Source organism: Diorhabda sublineata, chromosome X (assembly GCF_026230105.1).
Source record: "Diorhabda sublineata isolate icDioSubl1.1 chromosome X, icDioSubl1.1, whole genome shotgun sequence".
Lineage (NCBI taxonomy): Eukaryota > Metazoa > Arthropoda > Insecta > Coleoptera > Chrysomelidae > Diorhabda > Diorhabda sublineata.
This window is the reverse complement of record NC_079485.1, coordinates 15,517,427-15,540,329: the sequence shown is the minus strand read 5'-3', so window position 1 is coordinate 15,540,329 and position 22,903 is coordinate 15,517,427. Positions and strand designations below refer to the sequence as shown.

At 30.0% G+C, this 22,903-nt stretch overlaps 2 protein-coding genes across 7 annotated transcripts; one reads left to right on the top strand and one right to left on the bottom strand.

The window, feature by feature from the left end:
- Window positions 1–11: 11 nt before the first annotated feature.
- On the top strand, window positions 12–12,199 carry LOC130451540 (uncharacterized). Of its 5 annotated transcripts, none has more exons than XM_056790620.1 (9): window positions 12–385; window positions 1,844–1,947; window positions 2,069–2,202; window positions 2,762–3,356; window positions 4,520–4,802; window positions 6,134–6,398; window positions 6,456–6,587; window positions 6,663–6,928; window positions 8,899–12,199. In XM_056790620.1, the coding sequence occupies exons 2-9, from the start codon at window positions 1,905–1,907 to the stop codon at window positions 9,767–9,769; spliced, it is 2,589 nt and encodes an 862-aa protein (XP_056646598.1). In that variant the 5' UTR covers window positions 12–385; window positions 1,844–1,904; the 3' UTR covers window positions 9,770–12,199. The 5 variants fall into 5 exon arrangements, with proteins under 5 accessions (XP_056646598.1, XP_056646599.1, XP_056646600.1 ...); XM_056790621.1 differs by having other exon boundaries at window positions 12–284; window positions 8,899–12,193; XM_056790619.1 differs by having other exon boundaries at window positions 283–499; window positions 8,899–12,193.
- A 2,353-nt stretch (window positions 12,200–14,552) lies between these two features.
- Window positions 14,553–16,943, bottom strand: LOC130451539 (uncharacterized). 2 transcript variants are annotated; one of them, XM_056790617.1, is made up of 2 exons: window positions 16,771–16,943; window positions 14,553–15,435 (listed from the first exon to the last, which is right to left on the bottom strand). In XM_056790617.1, the coding sequence occupies exons 1-2, from the start codon at window positions 16,807–16,809 to the stop codon at window positions 15,178–15,180; spliced, it is 297 nt and encodes a 98-aa protein (XP_056646595.1). In that variant the 5' UTR covers window positions 16,810–16,943; the 3' UTR covers window positions 14,553–15,177. The 2 variants fall into 2 exon arrangements, with proteins under 2 accessions (XP_056646595.1, XP_056646596.1); XM_056790618.1 differs by lacking the exon at window positions 16,771–16,943 and adding an exon at window positions 15,926–16,013.
- Between the last annotated feature and the right edge of the window lie 5,960 nt (window positions 16,944–22,903).

Genomic DNA, 22,903 nt, shown 5'->3' with positions numbered 1-22,903 from the left:
GAAACATCTATGAACGTGAACGATATATCGATTCTTTGTCAATGTTCTATCGCCATTTCAAAATCGGTCAATAATAATAATATACTTTATAAATAGGTTTATAATCATGCATTAAATAATAAAAATATGTAAAGTGCATAAAATAATTTTCACTACTATTCTCAATCATTTATCAATATTAAATTTTTTCATATATAATATGACGTTTACACATGCATTCATATAACGTACTATCATATACCACCACGGGATACATATTGAGGAACGCTCTTTATAATTTTTAGGTAAAAGAATTTCGACAGTATGGAGTTACAAATAGACATCTTAAAATCTAAAATATAATTTTTGATCACTGAAGACAAATAACTACAGTGTAATATTGAGTGTAGGTATAATGACAGCGAACAATGTGTTTGGTATTATATCACCAACGATTCCAAAAGTTGTAATTTATATATGTTTTATGTCATAATTATTCAAATTAGAATTTTATAAATTTGTAAGTATGAGAGATAAAGCAATTGTGCATAGTTATAATTTATTGTTCATTGTATATCGTAAAATCATATTTTTTTGGTGTAAAGCCTTTAATACATTACATCAATTGGTAATTTGCTGCGTAATGTGAATCCCTTATTTTTCCTACATTTCATTGCAAGATTTAGTTTCACATATTGCTAATAGTAATTCAAATTTAATAATCATCCATATTTATATTTAAGAAAAATAAGTATGGATTAGTTGATATATTCATGTAATCATATATAAATGTCCTCAGCTTTTGTACTTTTTATCATTGTTCCAAAATAACCACAACTTTATCAAAGGTTAATCTAAAAAGTATCTGGTGAGATATCTTTAAAGTTAAACAATTTTCCATTTACCGAGAAATTATAAGTGCTAAACAAATAAAATTTAGTTCTGTAAAATATAAGCAGATGCTATGATGTAATTAATTTAAAGTGAAATTAATTACCCCTTAAACTTAGACTGCTATAATTCATCAATCAAAACAAATTATTAATGAATATCAAGTGACGGGAGTCCAAAATACTTTACTTTACCAACTCTACATAAGAGAAAATAATAAGAAACAAAATATTTGCAATTATTTTCCTATGACAATCGGTAACTTTAGAAGGTTGTGCAGTAAAAAATTGCTTCAATGGCTTAACTAACTTTTCACATAGCATCTAGTTGAAAGGTGCAAAATTAATTGTTATTAAATGATTATTCTTAAATCTAAATTTATCAAGAAGTATATGCAGCTCTCAAGGAAAGCTTTGCAATGTTATTCTCAATTAATACATCTATCAACTTGTGATTTATCTATGCAACAGATTTTAGAATTTTCCAGATATTTAAAAATGCTGGATGAAAAGAAAATATCCTCTTAGATTTCAAAGAGATTTGTCAAAGGTATATTCAATTACTGAAAATAGGTATATTTATCAATATTGATAAATGTATGAATAATTTTTCTTCAAATATATGTATATAAATTTAATGTACATTAAGTATATTAGAATACATCATGTAGAATATGTTTGATTAAGTCTTGAAAGACCATAAAGATTATCAAATCATTATTTATATCATTATCTTAGATAATAAACTTTGATATTAGTAAGAGTTTTATGTTTATTTACTGTACTTATATGACTTTCTAAAATGAAGGAAGAATATCTAATAGCTTATTGAGTTTATTATGATTAATTTGAAAACATACTTATAGAATTTGATACCATTGTTTACTATACCTATACAATTATTTTATCAAAAAGTTGAATGACGATTTTCCAGTTATATATTCCTTCCAATCATTTTTAACTTTATTTTGCAGAAAATTTAAACATAGAAACTCTTAAAGCTTTTGATTTAATTTGATAGTGAAGCAATTGGACATGGAAACAGGAGCTGAAGATCACCGAGGGGATGATTCAGAAGGTATTTATATAAATTAGTGACATATATTTTAGGCACAGATGGTTTACATATTGGTTTTAGCAGTACATTTTCCTGAAATTAGATTTTTCACTGAAATAAATATTTGGTATCTATTTTATAGATTCTATCGAAATGAAAGCTGCAAAAAGTTGTTTCAAAAAAATATCTAAGCATATTGTAACCTCACATGTAAAGTTTGATTTAATCAGCTTGAAGTATGCCAAAGACCATTTTCTTTTTTGCAATTCTGCTCAGGTAAATATTACATAATTAAAGGGAATTTTGTTTTTTTTTCACTAATAAGCTGCAGTCTTTATTATTTATATTAGTTCTGGTCAAAAAATAAGATGCATTTATTGTCCTCATTGTCCTGGGGAGTGGTTGTAATTAATAAAAATAACCATTTGATCATGATTCATTAATATTTATAGACACAGTAGATTGTTGGTAGCTTATATAATGATTAGATGAGATCATTTTTATTGATAGGCACTTTTTATTATTTTATAAATTCAAAGTAATAAAAAAATGATTAATAGATAAATTTGCTTAGTGAAATTGAATCAAACTAATTTTTTATCAATAACCAACTTATCTAGACAAAAACATCATTTAGAATATTTAAATCTAAAAAAGCCATTAGCTAAAAACTATTTTCTACAAGAACACTTTATGAGGTAAAATCTAAGGTGATATTATTATTATAAATATAAGCCTGTTCATACTGGTTATTGAATATGTATTCTAAAAATAGGTTCTAGTTCCACACAAATCTGGTTGAAATTAATATATTAATTTAATATTTGATTTTTAGAGAAAAGTAGTTTTACTATATATGCACACTTCAAAAGAAGAATTTTCCAATATATTTATGAATAAATTAAGAAATCCAGAGATATCAGATATACTGTGTGAAAGTTTTGTTTTTATGGGATGGGATTTAGACAACAAAGAATGTCACTTCTCCCTAAAAGAAGCCCTATTAGAAGTTGAATTAGAACATTTGTGTACCTTGGTAGACACTCAAACTTGTGCTGTTGTCATTCTGCAAAATATAAATGAACGAATAAAAGTTGTATCCTGTCTTATTGAAGAAAGCCCAGATGGAGTTGAAGATACATTCCTGTTATGCTTGAAAAATAGTCGCGATTTTTTGATTATGCAAAGGAGAATTGAGCACAGAGATGATTTGTCAGAGAATAACGATATAGATGCAGAAAAGTTTCAAGGAATAATGGCTGATATGCTGGGAGATCGAGATTATGATAGTTTTGCTTTTAATCAACATTCATCTTTGAAAGATAAGATTGGCTTTGCCCTTTTTGGACAACCGATGGAAGAAAATGGTTATTCTGATAATCAGAATGAACAAATTGACAAGATTTTCAAAAGTATCTTGAAACATAACAGTAAGTACTAATTTTTTTTTATTGGTTGGAGTAAATTGTATGTTTTCATCTGTATATTATAAAACAAAATCCTACTCGACAGCTTTCATTAAAAGGTACAGGGTTTCATAAGGAAGGTTTAATCATATTTTTTGTCCAGGTTTTTCTAAAATTGGTTAGAAGTGTAGGAAAAATTCAAGCTGCATGGAAGGCTTTGAAAAAATGCTGCCTAATCCCTTTGAGATATCAGAAACTATCCATAGTTGGGTGTTCTTCAGTTAAAAGTCCATTATGACATAAGATTTATGTTTATTGTTATGTCCCTTATATTCTTTAAAAATTAATAAAACACCGTACTTAAAATTTACAAACTAATATATTAACTTGAGTGTACACTTTACGAATACTTTACAACAAAGTTAATTTCTTTGACGGCCAAAATCGATGACGCGGAAAACTTGCGCCTATCGCTGTTCCAGGTAGAATGGAAATGGAGGAAATAGGTGGTTCTCGTTGTTTCATTAAACCGGTTGTCCTATGCGGTATCATATGTACCGGATGTCACATTTATAATATCCACATAATGAAATACTTCAGGTAGTGTAGATATTTAAATCTCATTATATATATATATATATGTATATATATATATGTATATATATATATATATATATATATATATATATATATATATATATATATATATATATATATATATATATATATATATGTATATATATAAATTCGAGGAGTGTCTTTAGTTCAATATGTAAGAATGGAATATGGAATGTTGTAAACTGGATAATTTACTATTTTTGGTGTGAGGCTTAATTACTGTTTTCTCAACGCTAATAATTAACAGCACTGTTAATGAGAACCCAATAGTGAATGGGTGAGAATCTGCTTGTACCTTGTACTTTTGAGATATTTCAAAATAGTTGAGTAAATTCTGAATCTATTTGCAATAAATTAGTGGAATGCTGTAATTATGGGTTTGTATGCACCTTAATTATCAGCTCAAAAAGTGAAGTATTTGTTTTCAATTAATAAAAAAGGTTTTCAATAGTTGACTAATCAAATGTAAACTGCTGATATTGCTGTAGTGTAATTTGGATCTCAATTGGGATCTTTGAAAAAAGACATTTTCAAGAAAGTGTTTAGTTAAATATTTTATTTTGTTTTAGATTTGTATGCTGAACATATAGATCAAGTGGAAATCTCTTTTATATATAATGTCATGGAACCACTTCCAAATGAAAAAAAATCACGAGCCAAGAAATATCCAAATTATAATCCAAAAGTTGACATTAGTCCAGTTCCGATATTTGTTTTAAGAAAATGTAAGGACTCTGAAGATCCATGCAGAATATTTATAGATGAAATTGGTAGGGTTTATGATACTTGGCAATTGTATATTGAAAATAACAAACTGCCAGAATGCATAATGATCTTGCCAAAGAATGGAAGGTAAACTATACTTTTTCCATATACATTTCAAATTAATACATTTCAATATTCAATTCAATACTACATCATTTGTTATTACTCATAATTATTAAATTATCAAAGCTGTAATGGTACAGCAGACCTAATATAGAGTGCTGAAAATTTTTTCCTAGCAACTGTACTGGCCTTCTTAATACATGCTCTAGCAGTTTCCAAGTTTTTTTTTAAATGTCGTGAAATACATTTTTTCCTGGTATCTTTATTACATCTTCATGTGAAATTTGCTGACAAAATTATCAGCTCTTAGCCTTCCGTGAAGGTACGAATGTTTTTATCCAAAAATTACTATTCCTGGAAACTTAAGAAGAAATCTTTTCAGAAGATAACTATTTACTATTTAATTCAGTTCTCTTGGCAATTCCTTTTTTTAAAAAATTATCAGGTCTTGGCAAAACTTCCAAGTTTTCTTGGGAATCTGATGAAGTTGTAAATATTTATATCAAACTAGTATTTTGCTGGAAACTTAACCTAGAAATACTTTTTTGGCGGTTTGGTGCGGGAAACTCTATTGAGAATTCTTGTTGACGAGCTTACTTTTCACAATTTAAGTTTTCTTGGTAATTCCTTTTTGTCAAAATTACCAAATTTCCTGCAATTAGTATTACACCTTCCTGTCAAAATAGCTATCCAGCAATTTTATGGAATTAAAAGTATTTTCATCAAAAAATTACTCTTCCTGCAATTTTAAGCTAACTCATTACCATTCAATTATCAGATTTTCCTGGCAAAACTATTAATTTGAAATATTTTTAAAATTACTTAGTTTTTGGACAGTTTTATCAAGTTTTATAGCAAAAAAATTGCTTGGATTGTTTTCAAAATTGCCCAGTCTTTTTAGAGGAAAATTTTGTTAAAAATTCCTATGGAAACACCTAACTTTTTACAATTTGATTAAGATCTCTTGACAACTACTTCGTCAAAATTATCAGTTTTTCCTGGCGAAACTTTTTTTGTTTTTGGGGAAATTTTGAAAAAGCTTCAAGTGTTTGTATAAAAATAGTGTTCTTCCTGGAAATTTGACAAAGAAATCTCAGAAACTCAATCTTCTTTATAATTTTATTAAATTAAGCTCTAGTGGCAGAATCATCAAGTCTTTCCTGTAAAATTGCAGGTTTTCTGTACAGTTTATGAAGTCTTTTTGCCAGCCTATCTGGAACCTTTATAGTCTCATTTTTCATTAGGATATTCAATATCTGCACTGAATTAAAAAGTCTGATGTTTTAATGAAGCATATCATTCAAGTAGAAGGTAAATATATTCTGAAAGGTTTCTAATAAAAATATTAACTGCAGATATGAAGTACAAGAAAATAGAGTCATATTGGAGAGTCATAAATCTCCTGCATGTAATACAAGTAAAACAATATTAAAAACTGGAGATATTGTAAGTACTATTGGAGGTGTTGGATCTGGAGTACTTTTATTGGGAGCAGGAGTGGCAAGCATACCAGCTATTCCAGCTATAGCTGTCGGTGCAACTGTAGTAGGAACAATATCGGGATTATATAGTATTGCTAAGAATAGTTTCCATCTTGCAGATCGTGTGAAGCATGACGAAGTTAGTTGAAAACATTAGTTTTTATTAAACTTTTCTAAACGATTTTTTACTTTGCAGGATCTAAATTTCAAAAATTCTGAAGCTCGAGGTATTTACTTTAATATCCTTGCTGGAGCCGTCGGCTTTGTTGGTTTTGGTGCTAATGCTTTAGTTTCTCAACTAGTTAGTCAAGGAGTCAACATAGGGAAGGTAATTGTATAAACTTTATTTCAGTATAATTGAAAAATGTTCAATTATATCTAAAATACTTTGTGTAATCTTTAGGGAGTTGGAGCTGTGGTAAATACCGTCGGTGTGGTTAATATTGGAGTCAGTGGTGCTAGTATAATAAATTCAAGTTATGATGTATATGATCAGTGGTTCAATCGTAACCATAAACCCAACTTATTGACTATCGTGCAGTTGAGCTCATCGATATTATTCTTTGGAAATGCCGTTTACAATTTCAAATCTTGTAAAACTATGATTGATGAATCACAAGCTCAAGTTCTACAAGATTATCAAGAATCATTGAGGAGTAACAGGCACAGGTAATATATTTATCCTATTAATATCTCATCACTGATCCCTTCGTCAATAATATGAATAGAATTAAAAATATTAAATTACCACATCATATGACAAGCTAACATTTTTCAAATAAGTTTATTTTAGCTTCTTAATATTTTACATTATCTAAGAAAGGGCTTTTACTACCGAAACCTATATAAAATTCGATAAGACCTAAACGTCGTTAATTAATGACTATTTTTTGGGAGAGAATTGTGTAAACTCGCACTATTATAATACCTGACATTTTTGTTATAAAATATCGATTTTATAAAATTTATTTGGTTTTGGTACTAATAGGGTATATTTGGTTGACATTGTTGGGTTTGAAAGTTTGATTTGACTGTATACATTCCATAAATATTGTAGCGAATTAAGTTTTATTGGAAAAAACCAATGCACTTGGTGCACTATTGTCTTATCGTGTTTTTTAGGAGCTATCTATTTACAATTTTTCAAACCGCACTTTCAGGGATGCTCGTTAAAGCTGAAGTATCTATCAATGAAAAGTATATTTTGTGGCCTCGTTCAACTAACTTTAAGTAGACACTATTGAACTTTATAATACACAATGTTTCATGGCTCGATATAAACTAATATAGATAAAGTTGTTGGAACCATACACACCAACCCTGTTAGGGTTAGATAAGGGTTTCTGTAACATCTCATATCATCCGAGTCCAATTTTTAATCAAGAATTGATTTTTCTATCATTATTTGATCAATAGTTGCCCTTTCTAAGTTCAATTTGATAAAGAATTGGTTTTTCCAAGTAAGGTTTTTTCAAAAATTTCCAATACCAAGTTAAATTTGATCAAAAATTCGTTTTTCCTGATGATTTTGTCAATAGTTGCACTTTATAAGTTCAATTTGATCATAAATTGGTTTTTTCAAGTGAGGTTTTTTCAAAAATTTCTATTACTAAGTTAATTTTGATCATGAATTAGTTTTTCCAAGTTTGGTTTGTTCAAAAATGTCCATTTCCAAGTTCAATTTGATCATGAATTGGCCTTTTTTAGTTAGCGTTGTTCAAAAATTGCCATTTCTAAGAGCAATTTGATTGAAATGGGTCTTTTTCAAGTTGATTTGTTCAAAACCGCCATTTTCAAGTTCAATTTGATTAAGAATTGGCTTTTCCACGTTCATTTTCATGAAGAATCGGTTTTTCCAAATTGATTTGTTCAAAAATTGCCATTTCCAAGTTCAATTTGATCCAGAATTGTCTTTTTAAAGTTGATTTGTTCAAACATTGCCGTTTCCAAGCTCAAGTTAATCCTGAATTGGTGTTTTCAAGTTGATTGGTTTTAAACTTGCCGTTTCTAAGTTTCATTTTGATCCAATTTTCAGTTCAATTGTCAAGTCCAATTTGATTAAGAATTGGCATTTCCAAGTTGATTCGTTCAAACATTGCCATTTTCAAGTTAAATTTGATCCAAAATTGACTTTTACAAGTTTGATTTGGTTTGGTCGAGAAACTGGTAAAACATCTAAAAGGACTAACATTTAAACGATATTGCATAGCTACTATTCTCTGATCCTTTGGCTTCTTTTAATGATTCTAGAAGAATCAATAAAAAAATTGAATATTTTGCAAATGGTTTGCAACTGTTTTACAAAAATTGAGAATCATTTCAATTGTCTTAAAATAATCAGAAATTATTTCTATTGTTTTCGAGGAATCTAGATCAAATAAAAGAATAAGAAAGTAATGTTTAATTTATTTTGATTATTCAAATTTTATACAAATAGAGAGAGAAATGATTAGCAATTCTGTTTTTAAAGAAATGGAAAATCATTGGTTGACTTAGTCTTAAGATGTTTTGTCACTTTGCTTTTGTTGGGGAAAATAGAAAAAGTGCCAATTATGTTCTGAGTAACATTAAAAAAATATTGTGTCACTTATTTGAGTTTTTTGTTTATATTTTTGTATTAATTATGATTAATTTTTCAGAAAAACTTTCAATAAACTGATGAAAGAAACTATTAGACAGAATGAAGGTAACCAAGTGAAAGGTAGAGCAGAAGTAATCAAAACCATATGTAATATTCCTCAGAAAGATGAAATATTTGCTGCTTTGACAAGAAACAATAAGTTGATGAACAAAAAAGATATAAAATTCTCTGCATCTAATGGAGAAATAAGTTTCAATGGAAAAATAGTTAATATTAACGATTTTAGTGCCTTGAATAAGCAACAAGCTGAAGCATTTTTATCAAACTTACCGACTGAAAACACGATATCTAGTAATCAAACTACAAATTTCATAAACAATTTTTCTTTGAACAGTTTAAATTTGCCCAATGTTGAAGAATTCGCACAATACTCTTTGCACCTCATTGCTGCTTTCGGAATAGATATACAGGGTATGTTAGTGAAAACACTCAAAGATGTCATAGGCTTAACTATTGAGTACTTTAAAGATCTCTTGGATGAATTATTTCCTAACAGAGGTGCCGAACATCATCTATTGAACGTAGTTATGGAGTATTTTGGAGGTAAAGCTGCTGACTATATGAAAAATTACAATTTATGGTGTCAAACTGGTAGTCCTTATTACTACAAAGAGGAGTATGTAGACATACCTCTCCAAGAAACCGAAAGATACATTTGGATTTTTTCGAAGATCGTGAAAGTATTTTGCAACGGTGGTAATGTATCGAAATATGACATAATGGATATTATAAAACATGTGGAATCTTGGATTTTCCGTAAGTTTTATACAAATCAAAGAAACGAGGAAGAAAACAGTCAGAGAGCAGCACATTCGCCGAAACGAAAAGCTACCAAGTGCCTTAAATGTGATGGACGGTATTTTCAGTGAAAATTCCTGTAAAAAAAATGAGTCTATTACCTAAAGGGAATACAATATTGAGTTATTCTGAAGTAGTAAATATCTCGATAGCTGAAAAATAGATCGGAGTGTCATAAATAAGATGAACAATTATGTAGCTACAAGCAGTGAAATAACAAAAAACATGAATTTAATTAATAATTAAAAAAAAATTTTAAAAATTTACAAAATGTTTCAAAAATTTTTAATGACATTTTACACTTTAGGATCCTATATTTCAGAAAAGGGATACCGAATATTTTTTAAAATATATATGTATTCAATAATTTATTAAAACAGGTTTCTAATGGATGTTTTTTATTACTAGTAAAAACATAATTTTCACTATATTAACGCATGAGAGCCCAAATTATTTTTTTTGTCAACTTTAAATAGTTTTTTTACAAACATGTTACTAAACTAATGCAAAAAGTACATTTTTTTCCTATATGAACGTTTATTTAAAAAAAACACTTGTTGCCAAATGGCAATGTTAGGCAGAAATAAATACATTGCACTTTTTATACATTGTCCTCATTATGGAGCAGCAATCCATCACCTGTACGTCTTTTCTTTTTTTATCTGGCACACTTATCACAATGTGGTCGAGTCTATCGTATCTAATGTCATCGCTTACCCTAACACTATACTATTTTTTAATTTTACTTTCAATTTGGAAGGATTTGGAAGTCATACAACAAAGAAAAGGATTCGTTTTAGTTCGTAGTAGCCATTCATATTGCGCACAATAATTCTAGGAAAAAATTTAAGTTACTTTTGGTTTAGAAGCAACCAAACATAGTCGAATCAGCTGATTGTAGTAAGAGTTTCCCATTTTCTGTGCTGAATTTATCCTTACCACTTCCTGATATTTGTAGCTACTATTTTTAATTTTACTTTCAATTTGGAAGGTTTGAGGGTAGTTTAATGCTATTTATTGAAGTACTAGATCTTCCGACAGATACCTGGTTAAATGCACTTGCACTAATTCACATTTAAATTCCAGTTGAGTCATTTTTCTTCCACTCTGTCTATAAAGTAACCAGGCATTTGTAGGAACCGTCTATTAACCAGGTGATTATGTACCATAACCATTTTTTAAATGAATACTCACTATCAATTGATATTCTTGTCCATAGAATGGGTATCCCCCATATCTTTATTGTGTTTTTTCCCAGTTTTTGAGTATAGTTTTATTATCAAGGTGGGATGGATACCAAAATAGGTGCTCACTATGGTAACTACTTTGTTGTCTAGCCATCTATTAAGAAAACCCCTATTCGTGCACTTCTCTTTTATATTGTGTACTCATGATCTTTTTGTTGGGCAACGGACAGTCCTTTGGGATCCTATTATCACAGATAGCACCTGTTCCTGTAAAACCATTCTCCCTAAGGTAGACTAACAGATTGGAGTTTGTAAAAAGTTTATCAAAGAAGTTGTATGGCAAGTGTTTCTCCTTTGCTATTTCTGTATACTGTACACTTTCCAAAAAACTGTTCATCTTCAGAACGGCAATTTTTATTTTTACCCTGGTATATATAACATCCAACAAAATACCCATATGCAGCATTGATGCACCACATTTTAAACCAAAACCTTATCGGTTGTCTACGGATGATTGCTTACTTGGATGACGGCCAAAATATTTGATCATTGATTCATCATAGTTTAGGTTTTGTTCGGCGAGATATTTCTTAGGAAACCTTTGATTCAGCATAATCAAGAGTGGCTCTAATTTAAAAAGCTTATTGTTTTTATTGACTGAGTTGTTATTCGCACAGTGAATAAACTGTAATATTGCATTCGAGACCATATTATTGTGCATATCACCTTGGATGTCTCAATAACTTCATTTTCCGGGGAGAATGTTATACCCACTAAGAACAAGTTGCAAATGTTGGAAAACATCTTCATCGAAAAACAGGAGACATAATATTGGTTGTAGTCTGGTTCGGGAAAGAATTTAGATGTAGGCTGAAGGTCGCCAACAGTCCAACAGTAATTTTTTTCTAGTGATAATACGTTTTTAATTCCCTATTCCAATGGTCTATCTTCGGTGCTGTTTTTAAAGATTTCTGTTTGATCCGCTTATGTAAAATATGGTTTCCTTTAGTATTGATATCCATCTGCTAAGACCAGCTAATTTGCGATCAGGAAGCCTATCTATGTTACAATCAATGTAATCTTCATCCTCCGATTCTTCATCAGTAAGAGAACTGTGTGCGGGGGTTTCAATATATATTGAGTTCACTGGGTAGTTCGTCAGAATATGCAATTTGAAAAGCTTCCTCTAAAGAAAAGCCGCGCCTGAAAAAAATTTGCATATTATTTTACATCAAAAAATTGCCTTTTGCTATATATCAAAATTAAACATGTGCAGGTGTTATATAAATCAATAAAGTTTCTTATAAAAACATGTATTTGTGTTTACTTAAATACCTCATCACAAAAGTATGGATATTTGTTTCTGGTGAAAAGAGAATTTGTACTTACTCGAAGCGTTGTCTCTTTTTATCGACACGGCCACGAAGAGTTCCGTTAACCTCCTAACAGCTGTTCGACCACCACACGTGCGCGTAAGAAGTCCCGTCCCTCTAAGCGTCCACTCCTGGATAAATCCGCGGATGGATGCGAAGAACATGTGACCAGCATCTGTCATATCGACAGGTCCTTATCCTTCTTTCTTTACAGTTTCGCGCATAGACTTCTATGGGAGATTTTGGGAATTACCTTTTTGTTATGAATTAGCCTGTTGGCTATACACTCTTGTCCTCTTATTCTGGACGTCCTAATGTGTGTCTGTGTGTTTTATCTACCTGGGGTAAACCCTTTCCAACCATCTTCGGCAAGAAGTGCGGAATTACCGTGTCAGAGGTGTCCTTTTGTGGGCTGTCTCGATAAACCTAGGATCTTTGAAAAAAATGTTGTTTGTTTTTGGAATGCTCAATCTTCTATATTCCTAAAAGCACGCATTTACAAAATAAGGTAACCTTAATATGGTTACCAGGCAGTGAGGCAGCAGATAGCCATACAGAAAAGGAGAAAACTTCCTACCGTGGCCTCATTAGATGACTCATCAACAACGAAACAAAAAGGATGACTAAAGGATCAAGTGAAGTGTTACCAAAAAGTATGAGGAACTTCTCGGGATGTCCAAAATCAGTATTAAATTGATGTTTGGTCTTCTGACGGGTCAAATACTATCTTAAAACGATGCAGAGTCCGCGAGCAAACCATAGATACAGTAGAGCATCTACTCTGCGAGTGTCTTGTCCATTTCAGCAAGTGGTTTAGGTACCTCAAAGTGGAGAAGTGGGATTAAAAAGCTGCAAAAAAATTTTGTAATAGAAGTCAGTGGAGGATGGAGTGATATTTATTGTATTATTTGGAAAGTCGTTTGAGTACGTTTCTAAAAATAGCGAATACTTGATCGTTTTACTACATAGAAAAATCAGTGAAAAACTGTGAATATTTTTTATTTCTCAAATGCAATAAAATAAAAAAAAGACTTATTTTTAAATTTTATGAATGTAATTCAGTATTTTCTAAATAGTGATGAGTCAACTATTTTTGTAACATTCCAAAAAATTTCTAGATTTTTTTAAGCGGGATATAATTTGTTGCTTCCAAGTTCAATTAGATAAAAAAACTGATTTCCAAGTTTATTTTGATCAAATATTAGCTTGATTTGGTTAATAACTGCCCTTTCTTAGCTCAATTTGATCAAGAATTGGTTTTCCATGATGATTTTGTCAATAGTTGCCCTTCCTTATTCAAATTGATCAAGGATTGACTTTTCCAAGTTTGATATGTTCAAAAATTGTCATTTCCACGTTCAATTTGATCAAGAATTGGTTTTCCCATGATGATTTTGTCAATAGTTGCCCTTTCTTAGTTCAAAGACTTTTTCAAATTTGATATGTTCAAAAATTGTTATTTCCTTGTTCAATTTGATCAAGAATTCGTTTTCCCATGATGATTTTATCAATAGTTGCCCTTTCTGTATTCAAATTGATCAAGAATTGACTTTTTGAAGTTTGAAATGTTAAAAAATTGCCATTTCCACGTTCAATTTGATCAAGAATTTGTTTTCTCATGATGATTTGGTCAATAGTTGCCCTTTTTTAATTCAAATTGATCAAAGATAGACTTTTTCAAGTTTGTTCGACGAACATAGAATTAACAATAAAGATGAAAACAGCGACTTATGGGGGCTTGTTCAAGTTGAACACTTTCTATAAGTGGAAGCTGTTCCGACTAAGGAAGACAGAATGGCAACGATTTCTCTATCCTCCGAGGTTCCAGCTCGGTTCTGCGCATTCTAAAACATGCGCAGTATAGATAAAGTGTCTCGAACGAGAGAGAAAATGAATATTGTCGGCACCGTAACGTAAGGACGTTTTTTTCCCATACCAACTGTCCATATAGGAGTATTACATATATGGTCGAGCCGAACTATTGATAAAGAGAGCTAAAACATTCGTGTATCACTCTATCTCTCTCTACTCTATTTTGGTTAGATCGCTATGACTTCAAAGTGTCAAGTTGTGGGAGTATAGAGTTAATAATAAAGATAGAGAGAGTGAGGTATGGGAACTTGTTCAAATTAGCCCGAACTGCTGATAAAGAGAGAAGGGGCGTTGGTATACCACTCTGTACTCTTTTCTCTTTGTTTGGCCACTACGTCGAAGTTTCCAGGAATGGAAACGGTGAAGCAAACTAGGTAGAAAGTGGTAAACCGACATTCTTTCTCTCTCTATCATTACTACAATTTCTTTTTCATGCCACTCTTTATATCTTTAATATTAACTACGGAACAATCACAAATCACTATTTTCAGAAAAAATTAAATTTATATTGTTAAAAAAACTATTAATAATATCATATTGATTAAATTTTACTGTATTATACGTATAGAAAACTTTTTTCGGTGTATTTTGTTGTACCAATAGGTTCGTTCCAATCCATCAAAAAACCGTCCTCGGTACGGTGATGATTCTGCGCAATAGATTTTATGTGTTCTAACATGGAGATTACCGTTAAACGAACGATTCTATTTTGCGTTCCTACCGACTTAGGTATCATTCGTGAACTGTTTCCGGGACGGTTTTTTCGATAATTGGTTGATAGCAAGTACTGATACCAGAACCGTGCATGAAAGGAGATTGCGCAGAATATATCATTTAAAAGCTTCCAAGAACGGTTCAAATTAACAGGTTGGAACAAACCTAATACAAATTATTCCCTTTAAATCGTTCTAACTTGATATCTGATTGGTTATTTATTCTCAATATTGAAATATTTTTAATAAATGTTCGTAAAACAATACATGTACAAAGCTCATATAAAACTATAATTTAAAACGTTCATATAAAAAAAAATTATAATTCATGGAATCACACTAAATGGAATGTACTGACAATACTGTAAACGATCATCCAAAGAAAAAACACGCATATTGTTCCGATGAACAGATAAGTCTTTTTTTGATTCCACGGAGCGTCGCCGGACAAATCTGGGGGTGCATAACGTTGTCGCGCATTTCGACAGACTTCGGGTGTGCAAGTCAATGCTCCTGAGGTTTGAGCTCCATCTATTGTAATTTTTTTCAGTTCAGTTCCTATCTCTCGTGCTCCTTTTTCCCTAGCAGCCATCTATAACAAAATAATATTTACAATCAGATCACAAGAATTATTTTAGACATTAATATTTCACCTAGTGAAATATTCCAAGGAAATTACAATATCGTAGTTTGTATACATTAATCAAATGATAAATATAAATATTTATTATGAACGATTTATCTAAATAGATACCAAAAGTAGTGAAACTACTTATATTTATATTTTTTGTTATCATCTACTTACGTAAGTATACACAGGCTTTAGTAAAAAATATTAAAATAATTAAGGATGGTTGAATTAGTTACTAAAATTTGTGGCTTCATATTTCACATTGCTTTAACGACATACAAATAAAGATTGTTTGTGTTAATATTGAGATTAGAATTATCTCTTGACCTGCGAATAAAGAAAGTTAAATACATTCAAAAGTGTCATTTCACCATGTTATTGTCCGTTTCTAATAATTCGAAGTTTTGTTTCAATTGAAAATTTAATGATTCCAGACAATAAAAATACTCACATGATATAAATTTATAGACATTATAAACATCATTTCAATATATCAAATTCAACATCATCAAAATATTTTACTTCCATATTGTCAACACATAAATGCAAATTCCCTAGCAAACGTGGAAAATATTAACATTAATTGATAATGGTTAGCCTTAATACGCGACTGCGCTTTGTTAGCTATTTTCTTGGAAACTATAAAAAGGGAGGTAGACAACAAAGTCATCAGAAAGAAGTTACGTAGTTATTATTCACTGCCATGAAAATATTTAAACAAATAAAAAATAAAACAACACTATTAGTATAGTATTTCTAAAGTCACTTAAAAAACTACGATAAATAACACGTGTACAAGGTGGCCTCGTAATATGTATATATTTATATTATTAAAATTAGAGTTTTAATTTTGTAAAATATTTAATTAGATTTGGTTTCATTTGTATAAAAGGATTCCATTTTAATAATAAAATATTAGTTTTGTATGGATCTAAGAATATATATTTAATTTTTAACTATTTTATATTCATCTTAATTACAATTTTTTAAAGAGTTGTGAGACAATCATATAAACAAATATATTTGAAAACAATATTGTGACCTTGATATTATCGTATGCCGTATTTTTTCGATTCTCTTAAAATTATTGTACCTATACATTCAAAAATACTAATTTATTTTTTATTTTATTAAATATTTTTTATCCAAAGTTAATTTACACAAAATAAGTGTAAAAATACAATACAAATCACTACCTTCATTTTAACTAGACAGAATTACAAACACATAATAAACGATATATTACATAAATCAAATTGAAAAATTTTCTTCACAAATGTTGATAAATAAACTTACATTGTTATTTTCATTATCATATTGTTTACAAATATCCATTGATAACGACAAACCACTGACCAAATTATTGTTGGATGTACCAAAAAAATACCATCAAAATATTTTGGATATTACACTATTCAATGCATTTGATTGTAATGATGACATAATTTGTGGGCACCAGCAACACCGTCGATTATGACATTCCTTTATGGGTTACATACTTTCACTGCAAAACTGTTCGAGCACTGTTACACAGGTACGTATACAGGGTGATCCGGTAGTCACTTTTAAAACCGAAAATTTCATTATTTGTATTTTTAGTTAACAAAACAAAAAAATAATAATTTGGTACTACTAATTCTGCTTCTGTACAAATTATGTGTAGTTTCTTTCATTTTTCAAAAATTTTTCTTATTTTTGCCTCGAACTTTGTCATTTATAACGGGTGTTCGGTGGCAGAATTAGGGTTTGAATTTAAAATTTCTCCATAAGCATTGAGCGGTGAAGCACATTATTCGACGATTACGTGACGCCCCAAGTGAAGATTTGATTCGATCATGGGTGCGAAGGTTCCGAGCAACAAGTTCAGCAGAAAACAACCCATGACCGTGATCCAGCAAGGCGTCGAGAACGAATGGAAACATTGAACTCGTCGCGGCAAGTTTGCGCGATAATTCGCGTCAGTCCGTTCGCAAGAGAGCGACTGCCTTGGGGCTTCCAAAAACTATAGTGCACGAAATATTGAAGAAGAATATTAAATTTCATTAATTTAAAATTCAATATGTGCAAGCGCTTAAGTCTAATGATCACAATATGCGTAAAAATTTCTGTGAGACAATGTTTGAGCGATTTCACACAGTGAACACTATCTTTTGGAATAATTATTGGACCCTATTTTTTTGAAAATCGTCAAGGGCAAGCAATGTCCGTAGACGGTGTTGCTTATAGGCGAATGCTTAATGATTATTTATTCCCAACATTGAGAGAACATTCCTTCACTTCACAGACATGGTTTCAGCAAGATGGCGCCACGTCACACACTGCTAGGGAGACCATGGCCCTGCTTCGTGATTTCCTCCCTAGCAAATTGATAAGCCGTTTCGGTGACATCCCTTGGGCACCCAGGTCCTCGGATCTTACCCCCATGGACTTTTTTCTGTGAGAGTATCTCAAAAGTAAAGTGTACGAAACAAGACCGGCGACAATCTCTGAACTGAAAGAAAATATCGTTCACGAAGTCAATGGCATCTCGGCGGCGGCACACGGAAATACCGAAGCCAAGTTCCAAGAATGAGTCCGAAGTAACGGCCAACGTTTGGACGATGAAATTTTAAAAAAAAAATAAAACCCTACAAAACTAGAAATGCATAAATATGTTCTGTAGTTTTGTTGTTTGTAGATTTTAAATCCTAATTTTGCCACCGGACACCCTGTATAATGTGTAACTATGAAATTAATTGTCGTATAATTTCCCAGATGTTTCTTAGACTTTAAATGCTTGCAAAACTTGCCATATATATATATATATATATATATATATATATATATATATATATATATATATATATTTAAAATATATTAGAATAAGAATGCAAAAATAATAAAAAAAATTTCTGTTGTAGTGGTACTCTAGATAAAATAAGGGATAACTAATAAAAAAATTATATCGCTATAAAATTTTGATTATTCAAGCTATAAGTTATTAGTTAGGATTCCATAGAGTTGAAAATATATTTAATTTTCAACTATACCGTGGAGGGTGGATATTGTATATACAGGAAAGATTATAAGACAGTTTCTTTTCGGTCACACGAGCTCAAACAACTTTCTATTTTATATATATAAATATGAGATAGTTTTCCTTCATCAAAATTTCTTAGCATCTACATAGTATTAAGAAATATTTACCTTCGTATCAACGTATTGCAGAATCACGTACATTCAAGTTCACTTTTTTAGTTTTTGTGGACGATTATTATTCTAAATATTATTTTTGTTGGTAAATTTTAGTATGATTGTTTGTTTGATTTTCAAAATTTACGGATTGTGACAGCTCGAATGACTGATAATGACAAATGCATTTGAAAGCATGTTTTTCCCATACCTGTACTCCACAGTCAAAGCAAAAAATCAATTTCTGTGCTTTGAACTATAATATTTTATACAACGGGTTCCAATTTACAAAGACCGCTAAAAAGAAATTATAAATTTTTAGTACATTGGTACAAGCGCCTTCTGTCATTTAGTTTTGTGATCCTCTTGATTCTTAGGTCATACAATTTCATGGAACTTGATAAAACCATTGTATAAAGAATATTCTTTATACAATGATAAAACATTTATTAGTACTAATGTTAAACAATAGGGACTTTTTTTAATTTTTTGTTAATGGAAAATCAATTTTTCAAAATTAATTCCAATTCATGCATTTCCATTCTTTTCGCATTGCATCTCTTAAAAGACAATAGACAATAATCGATTCGAGTCCAACATTAAGCAAGCTCTTTGAGAACTTGGAATTAGGTGCAAAAAGTTTTTTCCCGCGCAAAAATTTCTCTATATATCTGAATATACAGTAATCTGACGGTGCAATGTCCGGACAAAATACTGGATATGGTAAAACTTCAATGCTGATAAGTTCTTCTATCTTATTCCGGCGTATGTCTTGTTGTAAGAGAACCTTTTATATACACTAAACCATCAGGATCCACCGTACACACATAAAGACTTTCAGCTTGAATCGACCTCTCTTTGAGACGGGTTCTGGTAATTTCTCTTTTTCTAACCACCGATATTCCATGTTCGGATTGTTTAGATAAATCTATTTTCAGTGCCTTTTCAATCTTTCAGCAGGTTTTGTCTCTACTCAACGTTTCGATTGAATCTCGGTTAATTTGTGTGGTAGTACTCGACAACTTTTAAAGATCTTACTTAATTATTTTAAATGGAGATGTATGGTATCTTTAGAATTTCCAAGGCAGTCCAATAATCGTTGAGGCTGGTATAGTTGATTTTCTCCTGCTTCCCTTGTAACCTTACGCAAGTGGGACGGCTGCCACGGCTGCTTCAATTTTTTGTTTCCAATAGCAATACACGAATTTCAAATTTATCGCACTCCGTACTGCGTCGTAAATCAACAAAGAGAGAGCTCTCCTCACCTCTACCTTCCATAATATTAACTAAATAGTCAAATCAGGTCAAAATAATTGAAGTCGAATTAAGCAAAGACAAGCATTTGGTCATGATCAGAATCAAGATGGTAACCTCCATGCCTGAGTCATTTTACAAGAATATTTCCCAGTACTAATATATTTAAGGCAGAGTATACGAGAAATTATTTGATACAACTGCAAAAAAAGCGATAAAAGTCAATTTTTGGCTGAGGTGACCACGTCATTTATGGCTGCTTCTACATTTTTCACATTTACAGATATTGTCGCAAAAAATATAAACTTTTAAGCCAAAAAATAGGGTGAACCCCACTTCCAACACTTTTTTGGCCAAAATAATTCAAAAACCACAAATTCCGCGATTTGTCTCCAAAAATAAAAATTTATTTTTTTCGGAAAGCACAAACGATTTGAGGAAAATAAATTGAATATCATAATATGTACAATTTTCACAAATTATCATAAAAATTTTTAGGTTATGTTAATATTCCTTTCCTCATTCTTTCTTTCTAACGTTGTGTAAACTTCACAATAATTTAATTAGTCTATACAAATTTATTTCTTGTTGATAGAGTAATAATACTTTTAATAATATTTTTATTTTATCGACCAAAAGTATTGGAATCTTGGTTTTTATTTCGTTTCATATCTATCTTAAACGCTCCAAAAAATAAACAAAACTAGAAAATGAATATTGAAAATATTAATATTTCATGACCAAAAATATGACTCTTTATCCAATAATTTATCAAAATTGCTTTATTTAAACCTATTTTATAAAATGCATTTTTTATGTGGCCTTGAATGCGAGTGATGTCTATGATAAAATAACTTTTTACATTTGGGTTTCTCCTCGTAGATATTGAAGACAATTTCATATTACTTTACATAAAATTACCATCTTCAAAGTTAATAAACCACATCCTTCCTTATTGTTGTTACATTATGTTTCACCTTGAAATCCTTTGTATTATTAATAATTATATAATTTCAAGGATTTCTAAATAATATTTATATTCTCAGGTTTTCCGTCGATTTAGTTCTTTCACTTTCATAATTATTTCACCTACATTTTGAAGATTAATGAAAATATAATAAATTACAAACATACAACAACGTTTTTATGCATTTGTTTTCTTATCACAAATCGAATACGTGATAAATACAGTTTTTATTTGTGTGATTGGAAGATAAAACTGAATTTATGAATAATTATTAGTGTTAACAATGTGCTGTAGATAACGTGTTTATCTGGATGCATTGTTTTGAGAAACAGTAAATAAAGTTAGAAAGTCGTAGTCGTTTTAAATTTTTTTAACATGAATCGTAGTAGTGAGATATTAACCACTTCTGGTAATGAAGAGGTAAGTTTAATTTTAAATCATTTTTTTTCTAATAATATACTTATATGATAGTAATATATGTTAAATTATTCAAACAAGATTAAAAAATATTAAATAAAAAAATTTGTTTCCCGTTGTGATTGGGTTGCTAGTTTATAACACTTATAAAACGTAACTATGTATTAATTTTAGAAATCTATAAAATTTAATAAACTTGTGGGCTGAGTTCTCGTAGTCTCTCAGATACATAGAAAATATAATAGTTCAAATAAATATATTGCTATCAACAAAAAATACAAATATAATAAAATATTTTTAAAGAAATTTTAAAAAAAGAATATGACACATCCAATTTCAAATCTGACTTGAATAATTTTCACTATAGGTATTCATTGCAGTAGACACTTTTATCTTATAATTTACATATTTCTAATCTATTTTCGTTATCATCAAAGAAATAAGAGTATTAAAAATCATGTGAAATATACAAAATTTTCCATTATTATTATTAGACTGCTCAGAATAATAATATACTGAATCACAACGTAAATACATTACCCGTTAAAACAGAAGTTATAAAAAAAACTAAGTATTTTTTGGTTACGAACACCAAGAAGTCAATACAAAAAAATTGTTGACTACTTGTTTGAGATGCTCTGAATGAGATAATCAATTACATCTCAAGGGCTAGTGACCTTAACCTCGATCCTGTTATTCTCCTTTGACAGTATTGATAAAAACCATCTAAGAACCCATTTTTTTCAAATAATGAGATTTTGTTCACCGATATATAAACTGATGTGTTATTGAAGTTATTTTGTATATAAATTTACCTAATAAGTTGAAACTTTAACTTAATTTTAATTACAGCAATAGACATGAAATAAATTTAATAAAACCGTTGAAATTATGTTTATTTATATTGATTTAATAATTTTTGATTCCAGAAAGGTAGAAGTGATTGCAAACCTCCCGCATCATATCTAAATGTTATATCACCATGGAACAAGCAAAAATCAATTAGTTTTATAACTTTAATAATATGTTTTGTTATTTGGTCGGCTATATTTTTTCCATTATTGAAGAAATACGACCAAAGTAGTATGGATATGGATGATGATATGCATATGTGAAGATATTTAAATTGTTTCGATTTATATTATTATAATTACATCACTGTTTATAGTAAATTTATATACTCTTAAACCTAAACTAGTAATTGAATCATACGTTTCATTTATCACCAAATTCTCTATACCAAATGTCTTTTAGTTATATTATTGAAATGTCTATATAAACCCTGTATATAGACAAGACATCCATAAAAATAAACAGCAAACAAGCACGAATTGATTAGTACCGTCTAAGGAACATAAAGTTAATATTAAAATAGAGAGAGCGTCATGTTGGTGGAATTGTACTATTGGAAGAAAGGGAAAGAGCATAGGTTTACACTCTCTAATCAATATTAAAATTAAAACTTTTTATTCTCCTCCTTCTCTGTTTCCCACACATCGAAACTTAGACGTTAGATTTGAACGTCATGGTTAACTAATCAGAATAGAGTAGAGAGTAGTAAACCGATGATCTATCTTTTTCTATAATTCATAATTCGCTCTCTCTATCTTTGATATCCAG

Coding starts and splice junctions, on each gene's coding strand:
- LOC130451540 (XM_056790620.1), top strand. CDS start 1,905: ATGGAAACAGGAGCTGAAGATCACCGAGGGGATGATTCAGAAG. Junction 6,399..6,455: donor ATCGTGTGAAGCATGACGAA/GTTAGTTGAAAA, acceptor TTTACTTTGCAG/GATCTAAATTTCAAAAATTC. Junction 6,588..6,662: donor AAGGAGTCAACATAGGGAAG/GTAATTGTATAA, acceptor TGTAATCTTTAG/GGAGTTGGAGCTGTGGTAAA.
- LOC130451539 (XM_056790617.1), bottom strand. CDS start 16,809: ATGGATATTTGTAAACAATATGATAATGAAAATAACAAT. Junction 15,436..16,770: donor ATGATAATGAAAATAACAAT/GTAAGTTTATTT, acceptor ATTTTGTTATAG/ATGGCTGCTAGGGAAAAAGG.